Below are 21,371 nucleotides of genomic sequence, written 5' to 3' on the forward strand. Positions count from 1 at the left end.
ATAGGCCAGAGGCTACAGCTCCAATTCGACCCCTAGCCTGGGAACCTCCATATGCCACGGGTGCAGCCCAAAAAAGGAAAGCAAAAAAAAAAAAAAAGAGTAAACATATTCCTTTATGAAAAATACCAAAAACCCACCTCACAGAAAACACTGCATGGCCCTCCTGCTTTCCATTCCCCTCGTAGCCACATCCCAAGGCACACAAATTGCAGCCACACAGAGAATGTGAAACACTGTTTATTCTTCGTGGAAAGGATGAACAAGGTCAAAAATGTCCTTAGAGGGCACTGACCCAGCCCCGCCCTGCAGGTTCCTGGGGTCGGATGCCTCTGCCCCCCCACCCCCACCCCTCCCTATCCCCCTTGTTAACAAAAAGGAACGATTTGAAGGGAATTCATATATAATAATTATAATAAAAATATACATTAAACAAAACAAAAAACCCAAACAAGACAATTTAGCCGAATTGCCAGCACCGTTCACCTCATTCCTCCCACCCCCCTGCCCCCGACCCCTGACATCCCTCTCCCTTCGCTGCCCCCCCCACCCCTGTCCCCAGGGTCTCTCACTCTCCCAAGTCTCCAGTACCATAACCACCTTCGGTGGCCGAAGGAGACTTCAAATGGGTGGGCTGGGTGGGAAGGGGGGCAGGACACCTGTAGGATGGGCTGAGCAGTAGGAGGATCGGGAAGGGAGGGGCTCACCTGACCGAAACGCCCCGGCGCCTGCCAGCCCCATCACGCAGCCTGGCTGATCCTCGGCTCCCTAACTAGGTGGTTGCTCTCACTTCGGTCCCCAGTCCCCAGTCCCAGGACGTGTGCCCTCGCTGCTCCTTTTTCTGGCTCCCTGCCTTCTCCTCCCTGCTGTCTGATAGAAGCAAAATGGCACCACACAGGAGCAGGTGTGCCTTTCTCGGGCCCTTCCTGAGAGCGCCCAGAAAACAAGCCCTCCTGGTACCACAGCCCACCCTGACGCCCTGCCTGCTGGCCTGGCCAGCCCGGCCCCTAGCCGTCCACTCCCGCCGCACCTCCCTGGTTCACTTTTTGGTCCTGTCCTGTTCCCTCTGACTGCTCTGCCCCTGGGTCCCTACCCCAGCTGCCTGTGTTTGAGCAAGGTTCTCTCCACGGCTTCCAGTCTCCCCCCCAGGGCTCCGGGCCAAGTCACCATCCTGGGCTCCACCCTGGGGAGCTGCACCCCCTGGCCTCAGCTCTTCCAACCTTGACGTCCCCATTGGAGGCTAACATTTGGGAGGGTAGGGCTGTCAAGAGTTTCTGCAGCCCCAGTTTAGTCCTTAATGGCTCAGGCTCCTTCCGAGGAAGTTCTCGGGGGCAGGTGGGGTAGAGGCAGATCTTTGTGGAGAGGACTGACCCTCTCTGAGCTTTCCTCCCAAGGTCTTAGTGCAGCCCCCACCCTGTCACTCCCCCAGAGTCTCCCGCACAAGGGGAATAGATTTCTTTTCGCCAGAAAGAGTGGTGGGAGGCTGTCAATTGGGAACACCTGGGGGCTTGTGGGGTGGGAGTGCCCAGAGCCTCCTGAGGTCAGAGTTCAGAGGTTAAAGGTGTGTCAGGGAATGGAAAAGGAGCAGGTGACCCCACTTGACCTTTACCAGCGAGGTCCGAGGGTCCTGCCTTCAAGTGCAGAGCCTAAGACATTCAGATGGGGCTGAACACACACCAAGCCACGGGGGGGCCCCTGAGGGGCAGGGGCCGCTCAGCCCCCAGGGGACTCATCTAGGGAAGAAGCGATGCCAGCGTGGAGGGTGGGACAGGCCAGTCATGGGACAGAGAAGAAGGGAGGTGGGGGGGGTTGGGAGGGGGCTCGGGACGGCTGGGAGCAGCCCACCCACCACCACCTGCTGCCACTGGCCTTCAGAGACAAAGTTCTCGTGGTAGGAGTGGGCGGGCGGCAGTGGGGGTCAGACCTTGTCCAGCAGGGAGCGCTGGCAATAGAGCAGTCGCTTGGGGGTCCCGTGGCGTCGGAAGAAGAAGACGGCGAGGCCCACAGCCAGCACCAGGAGCAGCAGCAGCACGGGCAGCACCACGGCGGCCGCGCTCACTGCCCCGCTGCCTTCCTCGTCCACCTCAATGATGATCACCTCTGTCTCCTCCTCAGTCCCCTCATCCGGCCGGCCCCCCGACGGGCAGCCCATCCAGTCCCGCAGGGCTGACTTGGGGTAGCCCGGCTCGACCTTCAGCTTCTGGTTGTTGAACTTCCAGTATTTGTTCCCCTTGTAGAAGTAAGTGAAGACTGCGGGGTCAGCGAAAAGGCGGCACGGAAGACAGGAGGTGGGGGCAGCGTCCAGAGACGGGCCAAAGAGAGAAGAGCATTAGGAAATCCATCAGGGGACCAGCCAGATGAGTTAATCTCTTCATCTTTCTGAGCATCAGTTTCCTCAGCTGTTTAAAACCAGGTAATTCTAGCACTGAGTTGAGAGAGGGCTGGGGATTAAGGGATCTGAAGCGTGGAGAGCACTTAGCCATGCCTGGCCCATGGCAAGGGCTCCCCTCTACTCATCATTATTTTCTATCCAATGCTCTCCATCTCTCCTCCTGTTCTTTCTTTCTTCTCTTTTCTTTTCTTTTTTTTTTTAGGGCCGCACCTGCGGCACATGGAGGTTCCCAGGCTAGGGATCGAATCGGAGCTGCAGCCACCGGCCTACACCATAACCACAGCAACGCAGGAGTCGAGCAAGGTCTGTGACCTACACCACAGCTCATGGCAACGTCGGATCCTTAACCCTCTGAGTGAGGCCAGGGATCGAACTTGCATCCTCGTGGATGCTAGTCAGATTGTTTCTGCTGAGCCACGATGGGAACTCCCTTCCTGCTCTTTCTCAACTCCCTGTCCCAATCCTCCCCTCTCAGACACCTCCTGTGCCCCTCTCACCTTCATCGCTGCCCATGAATGACCCCCTGGGAGACTCAGGGATTCCTTCCCAGACTTTGATGTTTTTGGGGTACTCGCTGTCCACTGCCCTGAGCTCCTCGTTGAAACGGTAGTACCTGGAGGACAGGATAGGAAAGGAAGTGGTTGGACCCTGGGCGTGTCCTCTGAGGGGCGTGGGACCTGAGACTGAATTCAGCAGTGAGCTGGGGGTGCTGCGGACAGGGTGGGGGACAGGGGTTTGGAGTAATGAGGGCCTACAGCTGAAAGCAGCGGAAGGTGGGGGTGGAAGGGAGGGCCCAGGCTGCAAGGAGCCACCAGCAGCCCTTAATGACAGTGCCGGGCAGCTGGGGCGGAGGCACGGTGTTGGGGGCAGGAGGCGTCAAATGACCAGGTCTGAAATGGTGACCCGGTCATATCCCACTCATTCAGCACCCAGTGGAGGCTGCCCGTTGCTAGGTCACAGCAGAGGCTCAGCCAGCTCTTTCCCCAGGGAAGCACCTCAGGGGGAAGTGGGTCTTCCTCCAGAATGGAAGGAAGCTGGTGGTTCAGTCTGAGGGGGAAGGCCTGCGGCCGAGAGGCTGAGGTCTTACTTGTTTCCCCGGAAGAAATAGGTCTTTCCGTTGGGCATCCAGAAGAGAGCAGCATCAATCTTGTCAGTAGGCAGTCCTCGGCCCAGCTCCTTAATGTGCTTGGGGTAGCCAGGCTCCAGGGAAGCTTCATCAAACACCCAGTGCTTGTCTCCTGGTGGGGAGAGGGAAGGGCGGGACCTGGGTTCCAGCTGGGCTCTAGAGTCTTTGGAGGAGTCAAGTGGAATCCGCTCCACCAGGGAGACCCTGCCCACACCCAAAGACTACGGCAGAACGTCAGGTTACCTTTGAAGAAGACGAATTTGCCGTCTTTCCTCTCGTAGGCAGTGTTGATGGATGCTGGCAGGCCCCGCCAGAACTGGCCGATGGGCATGGGGTATCCATCCATCACCTGGTTTTTCCTCACCCGCCAGAACCAGCGTTCCTGGGAGGCAGTTTATCACGCTTTGTAGCTTAGTCCTCCAGCTCAGTCCCCATCGCGCCCCCACAGGCTCAGGTTTAGTATTTAGTCCTCCTGCTGCTGTTTGCACCCAGCCACCTGGTCACAGAGCCCTTTCACCTCTAATTCCAGCCCATTTGTTCCACTCACCTTGAAAACAAACATCTCCCCTCGGAGCATGGCCACGGTGTCAAAGTTCCCATCACAGATGTTGGGCCCATAGGTGGGGTTTTTGGGCTTATCAGGAACAGAGGGCTTGGAGGTGGTCCTGGGTTGAGGAGGCATCTTGGTGGGAAACCCTGACTCACTTCCTGGAGCAGAGAATACGAGGGGCACTTCAGATTTGGTGGCAGAGTTGGAGGAAAGGACAGACATATGGGCAGACCACACCTTTGGAAAGGTGAGGATGGTCCTTTTGGGGGAGGCTGAAGAAATCAGCTGGGAAAGTGGAACCAAAAGCAGGAGTTGGGGGAGTTCCCATCGTGGCTCAGCGGTAATGAACCCAACTAGTATCCATGAGGACTCGGGCTTGATCCCTGGCCCCACTCAGTAGGTTAAGGATCTGGCGTTACCGTGAGCTGTGGTATAGGTGGCAGACGCATCTCAGGTCTGGCGTTGCTGTGGCTCTGGCATAGGCTGGCGGCTACAGCTCCGATTGGACCCCTAGCCTGGGAACCTCCATATGCCGTGGGTGCTGCCCTAAAAAAAACCCAACAATGACAGGAGAGGGTGGTGGCAGGGTTAGTTGGGGGGCTGGGGGGAGACCGTCGGGCATGAGGGAGGGGAAAATGCACAGGCCAGAGAGAACAGGAGCGGATAAAGAGCAGATGTGGGCAGAGATTACTTGCCATAAAGTTGCTGGATGCCCCGGCGGTCATCATCGGGTAGCACAAAATTCTCTGTGTCCATCCACTGGTAAAAGGGTGCCATGATGGCCGAGGGGTCATTGGAGTGCTCAAGGCCCAGGGCATGGCCCAGCTCATGCACAGCCACCAGAAAGATGTCATTCCCTGGAGGGGTGGGGCGGTTAGGATGGCAGCCTGGGTCCCTTCCCTCAGACTCCCTGCTTCCCCATCAGAAGCTTCAGGTTCACACCGGAAGCCGGCTGGCTATGTTTCTACCCAGAGTGACCAAACCCTGAGTCCCAGCCACATTTTTGGCAGATGAGGCACAAAGCGATTCAACAACTGTTCTGGGTAGAGGTGACAGTGCTCTGGGGGCAGATCCTCATCCCAGCAAGAACTGTGTTAAAAGGTGAAGCCGAGGGAGTTCCTGTCGTAGCTCAGTGGAAACAAATTCCACTAGTATCCTTGAGTACGCAGGTTCGATCCCTGGCCTCGCCCAGTGGGTTAAGGATCTGGCATTGCCGTGAGCTGTGGTGTAGGTTGTGGACACGGCTCGGATCCAGTGTGGCTGTGGCTGTGGTGTAGGCTGGCAGCTGCAGCTCCAATTCAACCTCTAGCCTGGGAACTTCCATATGCCCAAGGTGTGGCCCTAAAAAGCAACAAAACAAAACAAAACAAACCCCAAGGCCTTATCTGGGCCTCTGCTTCTCCCAAAAGCTGGATATGACATTTGCCTGGAAATGTGGGTGATGCAGATGCTCTGATATCCTTGACTGGGAAGTCAATTACTGGGCAAGAGATAGGATCAGATGTAAAAAGCTCAAAACAGGATTCCTGCTTTCACTGGAAGTCAGACTGGGGGATCTTTGTGGTCCTCCCCAAAGATTTGGAGGTCTGAGGTTTGGGGAGGAGGCAGAAGAACCCCCACACAAATGACTCTCAACTCTCCCAGGGAGGAGTCTCCGGGCCACCTTGCTCACCATTCAGATCCTCATTCCGGACAGTCCAGGGTTCGGCAGAGTCAAAGTGCGTGTCTCCTCCAATGTTGGGGCCTGGGAAGTAGGCATGGGCCAGGAAGCCACCCTCGCCATCGAAAGGCGTGCTGTCACCATGGAAACCTTCAGCAAAGAAGATCATGATGTCCGCCTGCTTCTCGTGGCCCTCACGGATGTAGGCATAGGGTACCTCTCGGAAGCGCAGCGGCGTGGCACTCTCCCACACGCGGAACGCCTTGCGGATGGCCTCGAATGTGGCATATTCGCCCACCTTGGGGGTGTAGTTCTGGATGCTGCGGTCCCGCCACGTGGGGAGAGGATGGGAATGTGTTAGGATAACAAGGGGCAAACTCTCCTTTCCTCTGCTCTCCCAGGTCCGCCTGAACCGCCCAGCCACCTTTGTCTGACCGGCTCTTCCTGCCACTTCACGATGCCTCTGCCCCAGGAATTGAAGGCTTTCTGGCTTTGGGTTGTCCCCTCCATAGGCTGCACCTCGCTTCAGGATTAGAGCCGTTTTCCTCCCTACTCCCAAGGATGCTTCCCAGGAACATGGGTGAGTAGGGCAGGGAGCCTCTGGGTCTCTAAGCATCCCCAATAGGGAAGGGTAACCCGATGTGAGAAAGGTCACTTGCCTGTGGGACTCACCAGAAAGTGATCTCGTTATGCTGCCATTTGAGGCCCTGGATGGCATAGCGCTTCCTTCGAACATTGGCCTTGATCTCAGCCCCGAACTTGTCTGGAACACCACAGCGGGGGCGCCTCATGGCCCTGGGGTGGGTTGAGGGGTGAGGATTGTGGTCAGGAGCGTGTATGAAAGAGAAAGGTCTCAGGGGGAATGTGTGGAGTCAGTGTGGGGAAGAGCCAAGGTCCTAGGTCCAAGGGAACAGGGCAGGGTCAGGATCAGCTTGTGGGGACAAGGTATGGGGATGGAAGTAGGCATTCGGGTGGCAGCCTCTCTGGTGTTCAGTGTCATGTCGGTGGGTGCTGGGCAGAATTCCTGCCGGGGTCCAGCACTTACTTCATGGTGTCTGCATCAGCCTTGCCTGTCACTCGCAGACCGTAGAACCTCTGCATGGCAGCAATGGCAGCTGAGAGTGACTGGGGCGAGCGCTGTGTGTGGGTACGCAGGTCCCCAGGGGGCAGGTAGCCATACTGCTGCAGCCAGGCCTGTAGGGAAGGGATGTGGCTTGGAGCATCCCCACCTGGCCCAAGAGGAGCCTCTGCCTCCTCACAGCACCTGGAATGCACCCTTGGCTTGGTGTGGAAAGGGCAACAAGCTCCCAGCTTGGCTCTGGCAGTAGGTCTGGAGGAACTCCCAGGCTGGATCCAAACTCTGGCCCGGGCCCTAGTATGGCGGATTCTTTTGGAGGGGTGGGGAGCCAGAGCTCTGGGCTTTGGCTATAAATCTTTTGATGGGAGCCCTGGTGGTTTAATTGCGTTCTAGGATGTCTTCTCAGAGCTGAGATCGCTTCTAGTGCTTTCCTCCTCTGCGTCAGTGTTCTTCTAAATACAGCATGTCCCATCTGAGACTAGGATGTGCCTACAGGGGGTGGAGAGGGGGAAGGCTGAGGGGACCCCACTTTGGAGCCTGGCAAGAGGCCCTCCTGGGGCATGTATGCCTGTGCCTCCAGGATCTTTACAGCTGAGATCTTTTCAAAAAGGAGGGCAAAAAGAAGCTAGGGCTCTGGAGGGCTGCTGATAGGGAAAGCTGGGGTCTTTAGAGGTGGCAGAGATGTGATCCAGGATCCTGCCACTATCTGCATCCAAACAGCATCTAACCTAGGGCTTGGGACCTAAAGACCCATTTGAGATTCTCGGTAGAGGGAGTGAGAGATTGGGTTGGTGGTTAGGGTTAGAGTTAGTATTTTATTTAATTTTTGCTTTTTAGGGCTGCACCCACAGCATACAGAGGTTCCCAGGCTAGGGGTCGAATCAGATCTACAGCTGCCGGCCTCCACCACAGCCACAGCAATGTGGGATCTGAGCCGTGTCTGCAAACTACACCACGGCTCATGGCAACGCTGGATCCTTAACCCGCTGAGCAAGGCCAGGGATCGAACCTGTGTCATGACCCTAGTTGGGTTTGTTAACCACTGAGCCACGAAGGGAACTCCAGGGCTAGCATTTTAGTGACTATAGTTTATTGCAGATATGTTGTGAATTGTTCATAATATAAAGGCTGGCATATTGCTTTAAAGTTAGGTTTTTGGCGTTTGATTGAAAGGCACACACACTGCATAGGCCTGTTGAGGAAAAAGTCAGCCTTTATTGTAAGAACAATGAAGTCTTTTCCTAAAGCCTGGAAGGTAAAATGAGCTAAGTTATATATGGAATACGAACATGCTGGGATCCTCCTATGGGGAGACATTACCCGGACCGCTCTAGTCTGTGCTCCAGCTTTGCATTTTTTTTTTTTTTTTTTTTTGTCTTTTTAGCTATTTCTTGGGCCACTCCCATGGCATATGGAGGTTCCCAGGCTAGGGGTTGAATTGAAGCTGTAGCCACCGGCCTACACCAGAGCCACAGCAACGTGGGATCCGAGCTGTGTCTGCTTTGTCTTTTTTAAGCAGTCCTCAGGGTGCTTGCTGCAGGTTACCTGCAATGTGAGCTTGGGGTGCAGAGGGGTGCCCCTACCCCAGGTCATTAGGACGGCTCTCCATGTGGCCTGTCACCTCGAGGCCCAGGCCCTGGTGGTGGAGTCCTGCTCTTGCATTGGGGTTGGGGGTGATTCAGGAGCAGCTGACTGGGGACCTGAGCCCGCAGGGGCAAGAATTGCAACATGGTTCTGGGAAGTGATCCCCCATGGCTGATGACGGGAGTTAGGGCCCGAGATGTAAACAATACAGCCTCTCCCCAGCCAACAGGCCTGGCCAGAACTACCCTAGCACCACCCAGCTCTGGGAGCCCCTCCTCTGTGGTGGGGGTGGGGTGGGGAGCGAGGTTTAACCTCGGGTATACCAGAAGGGAGCAGAGCAGAGTGCGTTGCTCCTCGGCTGGTCTCCTGGGAGCTCCAAACTTGCCCTGACCTGTGCTGGCTGATGCCACAGTGAGTGCCTGCAGGAGGCCTGCTGTGGCCTGTGCCCAAGTATGCAGGAAACTCCCTTTGCCCCTGGCCTTACCTAGAGGGGAGTCACACCCCAGGCTTATGACCTCTGGTGGGGGAGCAGCTGCTTCAGCTTTGAGAAAGGATGGGAGCAGCCCACTGCTGGAGCTGGAAGACTGAGGTCAGGCCCTCTCAACCCTCAGGGAGCAAAGCCGAGGAAACTTCTAGGGTAGGATGACAGGATAGAGGGTGGCAGAGAGATGGGGAGAATCCACATCCGGGGGGAGTTCTAGGATAAACCCCGCTTCCTGATGAGACTTTCAAGAAGGTAGGCAGGTCTAAATATTCACACCTACAATCTCCACCCTGTATCCAGCAGAGGAAGGTGGAGACTTAGTCAAGAAAGGGACTTCTCTGGAGTCAGGAGAGCTGCAAGTCCTGGAAAGGAAGGGCCCCCATTCCTCTCCTCCTCCCAGGCCTAGGATCTAAGCAAAGCAAGAACCACAGAGGAGACTATGAGGTCGGAACCACAGAAGAGAGGACTCTTGTGTCTGCGGCTGAGTGGGGGAAGGGCCAAGTGCCAAACAGGCCAGCGGGAGGAGAGGGCTGTCCAGGAGCTGGTGCAAGACTCGAGGTGGTGGGAGGGAGCTGGCTGCCTGAGGCCCAGGCCACCCCAGCTCTCAGCTCTCGTCCAGATTGGCCTGGAGAGGGAGCAACTCTGTTGGGTCAGAGAACTCAATCAGCTGGCTTTGTCTTGAAAATTGAGTGGTGCAAGGTATTGCCCTAGGGGAAAATCAAGGACAGGGACTCCCCTGGCCTAGGAGTCCTTGGGGGGCAGCGGGTTGGGGGACTCTCTGGCTTTTCTGAGGGCCCTGGATCCCAGCCCCTGGGTCTGCTCCTCCCTCCCTCTGCCTCCCATCCTTCATGGCCCAGACGCAAATGGTGGTTCTGGCACTGGGGCTGCCCATGACCCACTTAAAACGGAGCCAGGGCTGCTGCCCCTCCCCTAGGGGACCTAGTGGGGCAGGGGAGGGAAGGAAAGCAGGGCAGGCGAAGTTGGCAGTGGGAAGCCCCCCAGATGCCCAGGCTCCTTTTGTTCGGAGCTCTCCCCTTCAGGCCTCAGAGGAAGACTCCAGGCCTGGGGAGAGGTTGCCTCTTGCTTGTGGATGGTGTCAGATTTAGCCCCTGGGCAGATTTTCACTCTCCCAGGTCACCCCGTTCCTAGGGCCACACTTTTCCCCTCAGGACAGAGGGAGTGTGTTCTTTCTGGAGATGTTTCCTCCAGGGGTGGGACCAGGGCCGGGACCAAGAGGGAGGAAGCCAAGTCCAGATCCCTTCCCCCTGCTCTGCAGCTCAGGCCCTTCCCGGCCCCTCCCGACCGCACCCAGGCCCTGGCCGTGCTGAGTGGGTTGGGATGGCCCAAAATAAGAAGCTGATCAAATCTGTCTCCCACCTTCACCCCAAAATAAAAGAGAGAGAGAGGAAAAAACTTCCTCAGACAACTCCCACGCGGCTTCCTCCCGGGCCCGGTGGGCCAGCGTCGGGGAATGGGTGGGGGGCAACCCAGTCTGTGAGACGTGTGCGGGCACCTAGGGCCAGAGCCTGGCCCTGCTCCCCGGTACGACACCCCCAGTCTCCCTGCAACTGACACAGAAAAGCAATTAACAAAAAGAGCCTAAAGGCGCCGATGGCGGAGCAGGGAGAGGAGGCGGCGGCCAGGCCAAGCCCCCGGCTCACAAGGAGAGCTTTGTGTGTCCAGAAACTCGGGCCAGGGCGCCAGTGCCGCGACCCTCGACGCCAGGGCTCCGGGCCGGGGCACAGAGGGCTCTCTCGTGGAGGTGGGGGTGGCAGGGGGGCCAGGGCCGCTCCGCTGTCCACCCCCCGACCACACCTGGCTGCCGAGGCGTCGGGGGAGGGCCGGGACCGCCCCGGAGGCAGGAGGCGGCAGCGGCGGCCGCAGCGTGGGGGGCCGGGGGCAGCACGGCGCGGTCTCCGAGTCCCCCCGGCTGCCCGAGCGCCGCCGGCGAGCGCGGGCGGGAGAGCGCTGGAGAGCTGGAAAGTTGGAGAAACAACAAACTCTCGCACATGACAAGAAACCGGGACAGCGCGGGGTCTGAGCCGAGTCCAAATATTTATCAGGCTCCTGACCGGTTCCAGGGCTGAGCTCAGAGCCCAGGGGAACTGGGGAGGGGTGGGGAGTGGGCCCCCGCTGGAAAGTTCTTCCAGGGAAAGGAATGGGGAAAAAAAGTCAGCGGCTGGGGTGGGGGGGCAAAAGTTGGATCGGTGAGAGGAGGCAAAAGTTGGATCGACTTGGAAGTTTGGAGAGGGGGAGGGAAAGGAAAGGAAGGGGGATCCTGCAGGCCGAGACCCCGAGAGCCCTCCTCTCCGACCGGGGGCTGTTCCCCCGAAGACCCCCGGGCTCGCCTCCCCGCGGGCGCAACTCCGGGCAGGGCCCGAGGAGCTCACTTACTTCGGGGCTGAAGCTTTGGGCAGAGCTGAGGGAGGCGAGCGCGGAGGCGAGCGTGAGCAGGGGGAGCAGCAGACTGCGGACGGGTCGCGGGGCGGGAGACATGGTCCGCGACCGTCCAGGCAGTCGGGCCGTGCGGGCTCCGCGGCAGGGCCCAAGCCCCGGGGTCGCGCCGCCGCTCCCTCGGGCAGCCTTTGTCTTCGGTAGGCACTGAATTTGGGTTCCTAGGGCGCTGTCCTCTTGGAGATGAGGGGCTTGTTCTTGAAAGCGCCTGTTTGCTCGTCCCCTCTTTTCCGTTTTTTGATCTTTCTTCTGCTTAGTGGGCGAACTGGATCGTGAGCCCTCTCTCTTGCTCTCTCCACTGGTCCCTCCCTTCTCCCACAGCCTCCCTCCGCCCCCGCCCCTATGCCCTCCTTTCCCGGTGCGGACGTGGTTGTTTCAGCCTGAATCCAATTACAGCCAAGAGCCGGGTAAAAAAACCCCTAAGTTGCCTTTCTGTGGTGGAGGCTGCCATCTGCAGGGGTTGAGGCCACAGTCGAGAGCGGGGGACTGTGGAGGGACTCAGGGGACGGGATGTGGGAGACTTTCTCTCTCTAAGCATATTTTGGGTGGCTTGATTCCTCTGGTATTCAGCATTTGTCTCACCTCCGTGGGAAGTACTGAGAGGCTCAGTGGCTGGGGCAAACAAGAAGCTCAGAGTCCGTGATGGTGGCGGGGGGCGGTCTTGCTCGTCCAGGAGACCTGATTTGAGGGGTTGTCTCCTGGGACCTGTGGCTCAACCGTATTTTTGTCCCTTATTCTTGACAAGCACCTGTGTCCCTCCCCTGACCAACCCCCTCCCCCCTAAAAGCAACAATAGCAAGACCTAACTACCCACTGAGAGATCCCACCACCACACTGGATCTGGGGATCCTGTCCTTGTAGAAAGACAAATGCACTTCTTTATTATTGTCATTTGTAATCTGCTGTTCCTTAAATTAGGACTGGCCAGGGAAGAAAGGAGTGCAAGACTATGGAATCTAGGGAAAGGCAAACGGAGTCTGGTGAAATTGCTAGAAAAAGGGAGAATGGGAGTCAGGACTAAGGAGTTCAGTTCCCCCGCTACCCCGGAAAAGGAGGTAATCCCTTAAAAAGTATAATCTCCAGAGGCTGAGGAGACTCTGAGAACAAAAGGTGGAGGTTTGCAGGGAAGGGGGAGGGCAGGCTAGAGCTGATGGTGGGAAAGGGAGACAGATAAGAGGCTGAGGGCTAGATCTGGAAAAGCAAAACGAAAGAGGCAGGAAAAGTGTGGGAGAGCGAAAACTCGACCATCAGCGAAATCTAAGATCTAAGAATTGCATTGGTCAGCGAGAGAGGAAGGAGGTAGTGGGGGGAAAGACAGCAAAAGAAGGAATAATGGAGGTTGGGCGAAATTAAGTCAGGTAGGAAGTTTCAGAAACCCCAGAGACCCAGGAACTATCACATTTGTGGCAGGAGAATGAAAGAAAAGTCTAGTGCTCTGTATTGTATTGGAGCAAAGGTCCTATTTCCCCCAGACTCCATGGGAGGAGCCACGATCAATACAAGGAAAGGTTTCCCTGGGACCTGTGCAGCTAACAGGTTTGCAAGAAGTATACGGTGGCTATGAGGTGCCCTAGTCCACAGTGACTATTTGGTGGCTAAGCACCTCAGGGCTCCCCTATACAAATGGGGGTCAGGAAGTGCAGGCCTCTCTCCAACCGGCCTCTGGAATTCAGTCAGAACCACAGAAACCTCAGGATCCAACTCTTCGGCAGAACAAGCAATGCCCGTCTGCTTTTCCCCGAGTCAGTCTTCCCAGTGGGGCGATCCTCCAGGGCCATGTATCTTAAGTTTAGGAAAACAGATACCAATTGCTTGCCAAGAAGTAGGTCTCAGCTAGGAAAGCCTTTTTCATCAAAACATTTATTAAATGTGTAACTGCATGCAGCCTGAGCTGTATATGGGCTGTTAAAAGGCTTGGGTCCCTGGCTAAAAGCAGGAAAAATGTTGCCCCTTTTTCGTTTGTTGCCCCTTTTTTGTTTTCGCAGAGCTATAGCTCATAGTTAGGCTAGTCCCATGGCCTGAAAAAGAGGCGGTAAATATCCCAGAGCAAGATTCCTTTGAACTGGAAAGGAGCTGGGGGTGGGGGCACCGAGCCATCCCTTCTAGGCAGTAACCTTACAGACGGTTCTTCTTGGTGTCTTTCCTCCTTTGCCCGGGAGACAGATGGGGAGCATAAAGTTTTTCCTCTGGCTGGGAGGCCGGGTCTAGGTGATGGAAAAGAAAGCCAGACACAGGCTGGGGAAGGGAGACAGGAGTTGCTTTTTATTGACTTGGTTGTGGGTTCTGAAGTAGAGCCCCTTTGGATTTAAGAGCATTCTTCTGCTTGCCTTCTTCTTCCTGCAACTTCTCCTGCTGCCTGAGCTGCCATGCCTGTAACCCAGCATCCATTTCCTGTGACAGCAGTACAACTCGTCTCTGAAACAGACAGGAAAACAGTGTGGATAACATCTGGGGCTTGAGCTCTGCACCGTATATCCTTCCATTCACACAGATCAAAGTCAGAGGTTTCAGCTGGAATATGACACCGCTGACTGGGGAAGGGGTGGAACCAGGTCCTGGGCTGGGAAGCAGGAGGAAGGCAGCAAAATGTGTGTCTACCACTGGTTCCTGCCCTAAGAGTGCCCCATGCTATCCTCCCTTCTCACAGTCCTGTTAAAACCTTTGGCTGATAAAACTTTGGAGTGAGGGGTAGGTGTTAGATGCCAACATAGCGCAAAACAAATTACTACTAGAGTTCTCTTGTGCAGCAAGTTAAGGCTCAGGCATTGTCACTGCAGAGGCTCGAGTCGCTGCTGTGGCATGGGTTCGATCCCTGGCCAGGGAACTTCCACATGCTTCAGGTACAGCCAAAACAAAAACAAAAACAACAAATTACGATTTAAATTTTCTCCCCCTGAGTTCCCATTGTGGCTCAGCAGTAACGAATCTGACTAGTATCCAAGAGGACATGGGTTCAATCCCTGGCCTTGCTCAGTGGGTTCAGGATCTGGCATTGCTGTGAGCTGTGGTGTTAAGTCGCAGATGCAGCTCGGATCCCACATGGCTGTGGCTGTGGCATAGGCCGGGAGCTGCAGCTCCAATCTGACCCCTGGCCTGGGAACCTCCATATGCCACAGGTATGGCCCTAACCAAAAAAAAAAAAAAAAAGAAAAAAGAAAAAAAATATTTTCCTCCCTCCAGTTACACACAGTTTGCCCGGCTGGGGTTCTAGCCACTCACTGCAAACTTTTCCCTTTGTGCTTTTCTTCGAAGCTGGCCTTTCATTGGAGGAGCAGGGCGGCCATCTGCAGATAGAAGGGAGAGAAAAGGCAAGTGTTAGAGATGGCCTGCAGCACCCTGGGAAAATGGCTGTGACATGAAAGAAGGAAGAACCAGTCCCCAAGCTTGGCTCTTCCATTTCACACCCATTGTAGCTTAATTCCCCTAGAACACTTCCCTTGTCTTCAAGGGGGAGGTGTGCCAGAACCACCAAGAACACGCTCCCCCTTCTTCCTACTCTATTTTACTCACTCCTCATTAGCTTGGAATTCAAGGTCCTCTGTGGTGCTGAATCTCGTTTGATCTTCAGAAACCCTCCACTCAAGCAATCTGATTACTGTCCTACTCACCTTGCTGAATTCTACTTCACTCCATAGCGAAACACGCTCTTTTCATTTTCTTCTGGCCAAATTCTCTTCCTTAGGCCCACCTCAAGCCCTATCTGTCCCAGAAGTCCTTCACTAACCCCTTTAACTCAATGAGCTCTCTCTTCTTAAAGATGTGCATATCCATCACTTAATATTCACCTATTTGTTTGGAGACATTTATTGTACTATTGATTGTTTTCAGCTTCCTTTCATCATCTTGGGTCCTTCTGGAAAGGGGCAGAGCACTGAAATATTATTACTAAATGTTTTTTTTTTTTTTTTTTTTGTCTTTTTGCCTTTTCTAGGGCCGCTCCTGTGGCATATGGAGGTTCCCAGGCTAGAGGTCTAATCGGAACTGTAGCCGCTGGCCTACGCCAGAGCCACAGCAACGCTGGATCCGAGCCACCTCTGCAACCTACACCACAGCTCACGGCAACGCCGGATCCTTAACCCACTGAGCAAGACCAGGGATTGAACCTGCAACCTCATGGTTCCTAGTCGGATTTGTTAACCACTGTGCCACGACGGGAACTCCTATTGCTTAATTTTTAAAATGTCCATGCTTTGTTTTTCCAGCTGGACTTTAAGTTCCTTGGGATCAGGGACTATATCCCTTCCTTTCACGGTAGTATAGTGTTGGCACATAATAACAATTCCATAAATATCTGCTGACTTGCTGAAAAGATGCAGTATGTGGCCTCAAGTAGTTTATAATAGAGATTAAAATACTTTTACTTTCTACAAAGAAAGAGAGTGAAAACTCTGCCCAAAAGTCTAAAGCCAAGACAAATAAGAGATTATTTATCAGGAAAGGAAACCAGTACTGTGTATATTAGGTGCTTTACGTTGGTTATTTCATTTTATCCTTACAAGAACCATCTGAGATAGGTATTCTTGTTTAACAAATGTAGAAACTGAGATACAAGTAAGTAATTTGTGTAAGACCACAAAGTTAACAAGTAGAGAAGCCTGGATTAAGAATCAGTTTCAGGCTTTCCAATATTCCATACTACTTCAGAGAGATCCTAGGCTTCCTGCAGTAAACACCAGGTAGAGGAATTCTTACTATGGCACAGTGGGATAGGCAGCATCTCTGTGGCACCAGGACACAGGTTCAGTCCCTGGCCCAGGTTAAAGGATCTGTGGTGTGGATCTGATCCCTGGCCTGGGAACTCCATATGCCATGGGGCAGCCAAAAAAAGAGAAAAAAAAAAAAAGTAGGAAAACAATCTTCACCATCCTCCTCTGTCACAAAGTATTTGATTGAGCAGGTTTTATACTCCTACAGAATCCAATACTCAAGTCTCTGTGCTGCTGAAGGGGGCCTGGCCTTTGCCCAGTTCTACTCCTGTCTTTGCTACTACCTAGCTGTGTGCTCCCTAGCAATACTTCTGTAGGCATCAATTTTCCCACCTGTGAACTGGAGTCCCAAGAGAGTGGAGAGAGGCTTCAACTTTTGTAAGGGCTTTCCTTTCTAGGATTCTTTTTTCTTTTTTTTTTTTAACGTAAAGGGAGAAACTTTTCCTAAGGGAGCTCACCATCCTCTGTGCTCGCCCTTTTGCACTTCTCTCTGAGATGCTCATTTAGGCAGCCTTTCAAAGAGCTCTCCTTGAGCTTGGTAACAAATTCTCAACAATGTATTCACCACACAGAAGAGCGGTTCTTGGTAACTTAGAAAAAACCATATTCCTCTTTGACCAGCGTAAAGTCTTGTCACTCCCCCAGGACGTCCCAAATCAGAATTATCTTCTGCTTATCCCCCAAAGCCAAGAAGATCCTGTCTAGTTTTACTTTCCATAGACGGTAGTTTAATTTCCAAAACAAACGACAGGGTTTCTCCCCCCCCGCACCCCGTCCCCACTGCAAAGATAAAGTTCAATACATTTAACGACACCCCAATAAAAGTTAAAGGAAAAAAAAAACTCAATACGTGGTCGGCTCAGACACACCCCCACCGTGACACCTCCCCCAACTCCGTCCAGAGGCGTTTCCTCTGAAGTAGAATTAGCCTGATTAGTGCTCACCCGCGTAAGACCAGTCTGGGAGCTCCGTAAGAGGTCCGTAGCCAGAGGGGTTGGCAGCAAAGCCCTGCCTGGGTGGAGAAAAACAGCCCGGTGAGGACTAAGTTCAGCTTCTGGTCCACCCCAGAGCCCCCCAGACCGGCACTCACTGGAGTCGCCACTGGCTGCCCGCCTGAGCCGCCGTTCCGCAGTGCAGCCTCCGGACACCTGCTGGGAACAGAGGACAGAGTTGGAAGAGCGACTGTGCGGCCAACTCAGGGGTCCCGTCCCATCCCTGCAAGCTCCCGAGCCACCTACCCTATACACACTTACTAGATAGCAATATACCCCAAGCAGCCATGCTGAGGCGCAGAGCCGGAAATGGGCGTGGCCTCGATGGCCACGCGGGACGCTGCGGGGGAAGCCGGAAGTAGCCATCTTGAATCTGGTTTTCAATCACGGGCCCCGCCATCTTGGCTCGCCGTACGGAATAGAGGGATAAAGCTGCCTCCCCGGTTTTTTAGGCGTCGTGTGAATCCTCAGTGGTGGCTACAACTTTGGTGGAAGTCGCGTCCTTCCAGACTGAGCCGTTCTGAACTGTCCTTTGGAAACGCCCTTCGTCGCCCCTGGGGATCTCTAGTCCTTTGAAATTTATTCTCATTTCTCAGTTGAGTGACATTCACGTGACCTCATTCTGTCTTCTAGCATCACTGTAACATTTTCCCCAGCCTAAGACTCAAATCTAGGTTTCAGTTCTCACTTATTTATGAAACAATATTGAAGAGTTTATGTGTGACAAGCACTGTATTCCTTCCGTGCAGGAGAGTCTATGGAGAGCAAAGCAGAAGTCGCTATTAGGATAGAGCTCCTAGTCTAGAGAGAGATGACAATTATCAATTACACACATTGCTGTAGTATTACAGCTGAGATGAGTGCTGGGAAGGGAAGTAGGAGTTGTTTGTGAGTATATGATGAGAACTTGATCCAGAGTAGGCAGTCAAGGTTTTCTTGAGGAAGAGCTAAGATCCCATTTCGTTTTTTTAAGAGCTTCCACCACCATTGTCTAATATAAGCCTGTAAAAACCTTGTGAGGTAGGTAGTAAGTGGCCAACCCAGATCCGTGGCTTCCTCTCTCCTTTTAAACAAAAAAAGAATCACTCACAGACATACTTCATTTTACTGTGCTTTGCAGGTAATGCATTTTGTACAAATTGAAGGTTTGTAGCAGCCTTGCATAGAGCAAGTCTATCCATGCCAGATTTTCCAACAGCTCACTTCCTGTCTCTGTGTTACATTTTGGTAATTCTTGAGTATTTTCAGCTTTGGCATTATAATATTTGTTATGGTGTCTGTGATCAGTGATCTTTGACATTACTGTTGTAATTGTTTTGGCCTTTTTTAGCAATGAAGTATTTTTAAGGTATATCCTTTTTTTTAGACATAATGCTATTGCACCCTTAATAGACTACAGTATAGTGTGAATATAATTTTTACATATACTAGGAAAGTAAAAAATTCGTGGGACACACTTTATCTTGGTATTTGCTTTACCGTGCTGGTCTGGAACAGAACATGAATTATCTCTGAGGTATGCCTGTACTTGCTTTTGGGAAGTCCTTTATCTTTAATTTCTTCATTGAAAAAAAGCTTATTATACCACATTTATGAAAACATTTTAATAATGATAAGGTAAGTGAAAGTGCTTTATAAATGGTGGAACTCCTACAAAAGTGGCCGTTACTGTAGGACTAGACTAGACACTGCTGACTGGGCAAACTTGAAGGAGTGGTGTAATGGCCTATCTGGAAGTTTATCATTTCCTCCTGTAAGACTGGGAGGTTTTTCCACAGGAGGTGGCTCTCAACTGTGCTTTGAAAGAGGGGAAGGGTGGATCCTGGTTTAAGAAGTAAAAGCAGCTGTTTTGATAACAATAAGAATGGCAATAGAGGAGGGCTGACCTAGAAAAGATGGGAATAAAAGAACTTGGCTATATGCCAATGGATGGTCCCAAAAAACTAAGCAAGAGAAGTAAGACAATAGAATACAAATACCATTTTACATTTGTAGCTTTAATTTTCAGTTATCAAAACACTTCTATATAAATTTTCATAAACCTGTAAAGTGGATAAGATAGTCTAGGAAGCAGTCACCTTACAGATTGCTTGCAATTTTCAGAGATCAGGAAATTGAATCAAAATGTGGCTGTAGATTTATTGTGTTACAGTTGCAATAATGACTGAGTAACAGCTTTCCCAAGCCAGGCTCCATGTGGCTTTGGCTGGTTCTGAGATGGACAGCTGAAGCAGACAGTGCTGCAATCCCATTACATAATTTACAGTTGGAGAATAAAGCAGGAGAAGCCAAGGGCTGGGAAAAAAAAAACAAAACCTCAGTGTCAACATTCAAGATCGACAGGAAGATGACAGGCTGGCACTACCACCAATACTATGTAAAGGAGTTGAACCAGCAACACTTCTATCTTCTAGTAGTTCACACACACTGTGGGTGCAAAATCATAAAAAAGGCCACATGCTTTAAGGTGAACTAATAATGTGGACAATAGGAACTCCACATGCAGAAGTGAACATATGCACCAATTTAATAGCTGTGGGAGTCAAGGAACCAGAGCTGAGGACTTTGGGGCAGAAAGGGAAGCTTGATCTGGAAAACTGGGAAATCTGGGAGGCGAAAGGTCTTTGGAAGGAAATCAAGTTCAGCCTTTGACGTGGTTAGAGTGATGTGGCAGGGGGACAATCGATGGGTTGCAAATAGCAGGAAATATGGGTTAGGATTTTGAGAGGGAGAGAGAGAGGGAATACTAGTGCTGACAGCTAACATCATCAGCATTCTCAGGGACCTCATGGAACACTGTTGCGGGGGATGGGGTCTGGCACAGGGACAGCACTTCTCAATGACTTCATCAGACTCTAAGCCACAGGAAAGCAGCTTCATCATCCCCTAGCTAAATGTCTTTCATCCTCTGGATTTCATCCGGCAAAGGTGGGAAGCATCAGGAAACGGAGCTTCATGTCTTTCCTCTCTTAAACTCCTTTGCCTCTCAAGGGCATCATGGCCTGTGTTTGGCTTTAATATTTTGTAATCCACTCATGTTTTTGTCCAGCGTGTTTATTCAAATGCCCTGCTGTCAGGTCTGTATATGGTAATTTTTGTACAAGTGCCCTAGGAAATTCAGTGCTTTTAAAACCGTTGTGATGAATAATGATGACATTGGAGAAAGATGGTAAGTAAAGCTGACTCTAGGGAGCTAATTCCCCCTCATTTTGCAACCTCTTCCCCTTTTTGCATACTGTGACTAAATTCTAAGATTGAAGAAGAGCAAACTATTTGGGAAGTGTCTTGTTTCACATTCCTTCATTAGCTTCCTCCTTAAGACAGCTTAAGATCAAATCACTGTCACCTCAAATCACTGTCACTTCATGCAAGAACTGTGGGAACTGACAGCTATAAACCACCCACTCACACAACACACTGCTTTGCATATTATTTCCTTATTACTTACATAATTTATTGTAACATATTCCTTTTCTTTTCTCATGGCTGTCAAATCCCTGTTCAATCAGTAAGGGCTAAATTCTGCGTTAAATGACACAGCTTCAAGATAGGTAAATTATGACCTCGGGCTACATTCTTTTTTTCTTGCCCCGAAAGCTGGGACTTCTCTGAAGCGGTGTCCCTTTCCACCAGGCTGATCTTGAAGATGGGGGGGGTTCTCTGCGAATCTCTGCAGAGTGGCTTTAAAAGGGGCCAGAGCGGGACAGCGTTGTAGACACAGCAAGGTCTAAATAGGAAACTGTATTGCTTACAAGTCATCTTTTAGTTTCAAAATGTGGTGAAACATTTCCAGATCCCCCTCCTTGAATTAGCCCAGCAACTCCCTCTTTTATTGGGTCCACGCTTCAGCTAAGACTCTTCAGATGAAAGCTGCAGTGGGGACTCCAGTCTCGCGGGCACCCTCAGCCTGAACATTTTTTGTTAAGTGCTGCCTCCTGGCGGCAGCCCTTTGGCATGACACCTTCCCAGCCCGTTGGAGACCACTTTCTTTAATTTGGGATCTGGAAGCTGATGCAACAGCTTCCCTGAGGGGGCGGAGAGCTGTGGTGCCCTTCCGGGAGACCCCTCTCCTGGCTCCAAGCTGGCGCCGCTCCCTCCCCTCCCCCATGGGGCTTTGCGGTCCAGAGTCCCTTCAGAGTTTCAGCCGAGAGCGTCTCGGGGCTGGAGGCGGGGTTGCCAGGGTTCGGGGCCCTCGCCCAGACCCGTCGGGCCGCCAGCTCGTGCTGGATTGGGAGGGAGGGAAGAGGAAGCTGAGCGTTCCCGGGGCGGAGGACGCATCTAAGGGTATCCACGGTCATTTTCATTTGCCAAGGGCGGCGCAGCTGTGCCTGAGCGAGGACAGGACTGG

At 52.8% G+C, this 21,371-nt stretch overlaps 3 protein-coding genes across 21 annotated transcripts in view; 1 reads left to right on the forward strand and 2 right to left on the reverse strand.

Annotated features, from left to right (window-relative positions):
* Positions 1–221: 221 nt before the first annotated feature.
* MMP14 (matrix metallopeptidase 14) lies at positions 222–11,642 on the reverse strand. 2 transcript variants are annotated; one of them, XM_084966746.1, is made up of 10 exons: positions 11,266–11,642; positions 6,771–6,919; positions 6,398–6,520; positions 5,738–6,045; positions 4,757–4,922; positions 4,063–4,219; positions 3,759–3,897; positions 3,477–3,627; positions 2,887–3,002; positions 222–2,247 (listed from the first exon to the last, which is right to left on the reverse strand). In XM_084966746.1, the coding sequence occupies exons 1-10, from the start codon at positions 11,365–11,367 to the stop codon at positions 1,916–1,918; spliced, it is 1,743 nt and encodes a 580-aa protein (XP_084822872.1). In that variant the 5' UTR covers positions 11,368–11,642; the 3' UTR covers positions 222–1,915.
* Positions 2,235–21,371, forward strand: part of SLC7A7 (solute carrier family 7 member 7) — a 58,896-nt gene continuing 39,759 nt past the window's right edge. For 9 of the 17 annotated variants that reach the window (XR_014808818.1, XR_014808811.1, XR_014808803.1 and 6 more), the window contains exons 1-2: positions 2,235–2,410; positions 6,127–6,305. The gene's annotated coding sequence lies outside the window, so the exon portion shown is untranslated. Of the gene's footprint in view, positions 2,411–6,126; positions 6,306–21,180; positions 21,308–21,371 lie in introns of those variants that run through there. The other 8 variants (XR_014808815.1, XR_014808806.1, XR_014808807.1 and 5 more) reach the window with 1 other exon arrangement.
* MRPL52 (mitochondrial ribosomal protein L52) lies at positions 13,168–17,334 on the reverse strand. Of its 2 annotated transcripts, none has more exons than NM_001185151.1 (5): positions 17,285–17,333; positions 17,122–17,182; positions 16,976–17,043; positions 14,545–14,609; positions 13,168–13,740 (listed from the first exon to the last, which is right to left on the reverse strand). In NM_001185151.1, exons 1-5 carry the CDS (start codon positions 17,310–17,312, stop codon positions 13,588–13,590), a joined length of 375 nt encoding a protein of 124 aa, NP_001172080.1. In that variant the 5' UTR covers positions 17,313–17,333; the 3' UTR covers positions 13,168–13,587. The 2 variants fall into 2 exon arrangements, with proteins under 2 accessions (NP_001172080.1, XP_005666327.1); XM_005666270.4 differs by having other exon boundaries at positions 13,566–13,740; positions 17,122–17,179; positions 17,285–17,334.

This window comes from Sus scrofa, chromosome 7 (genome assembly GCF_054392235.1).
Source record: "Sus scrofa isolate SSC_HxYL_T2T_F1_AM1 chromosome 7, Sscrofa_HxYL_maternal_Yorkshire_Landrace_v2.0, whole genome shotgun sequence".
Taxonomy (NCBI): Eukaryota; Metazoa; Chordata; class Mammalia; order Artiodactyla; family Suidae; genus Sus; species Sus scrofa.

Excerpts from the sequence above, each read along its gene's own strand:
- MMP14 (XM_084966746.1), bottom strand. The coding sequence starts at position 11,367 with ATGTCTCCCGCCCCGCGACCCGTCCGCAGTCTGCTGCTCCCCCTGCTC. Across the intron at positions 6,521-6,770 it reads GCTGATGCAGACACCATGAA|GGCCATGAGGCGCCCCCGCT; the intron begins GTAAGTGCTGGA and ends AACCCACCCCAG. Across the intron at positions 3,003-3,476 it reads TATTTCTTCCGGGGAAACAA|GTACTACCGTTTCAACGAGG; the intron begins GTAAGACCTCAG and ends CCTGTCCTCCAG.
- MRPL52 (NM_001185151.1), bottom strand. The coding sequence starts at position 17,312 with ATGGCTGCTTGGGGTATATTGCTATCTA. Across the intron at positions 14,610-16,975 it reads CCCAGACTGGTCTTACGCGG|ATGGCCGCCCTGCTCCTCCA; the intron begins GTGAGCACTAAT and ends TTCTATCTGCAG. Across the intron at positions 13,741-14,544 it reads CACAAAGGGAAAAGTTTGCA|AGACGAGTTGTACTGCTGTC; the intron begins GTGAGTGGCTAG and ends TGTCTGTTTCAG.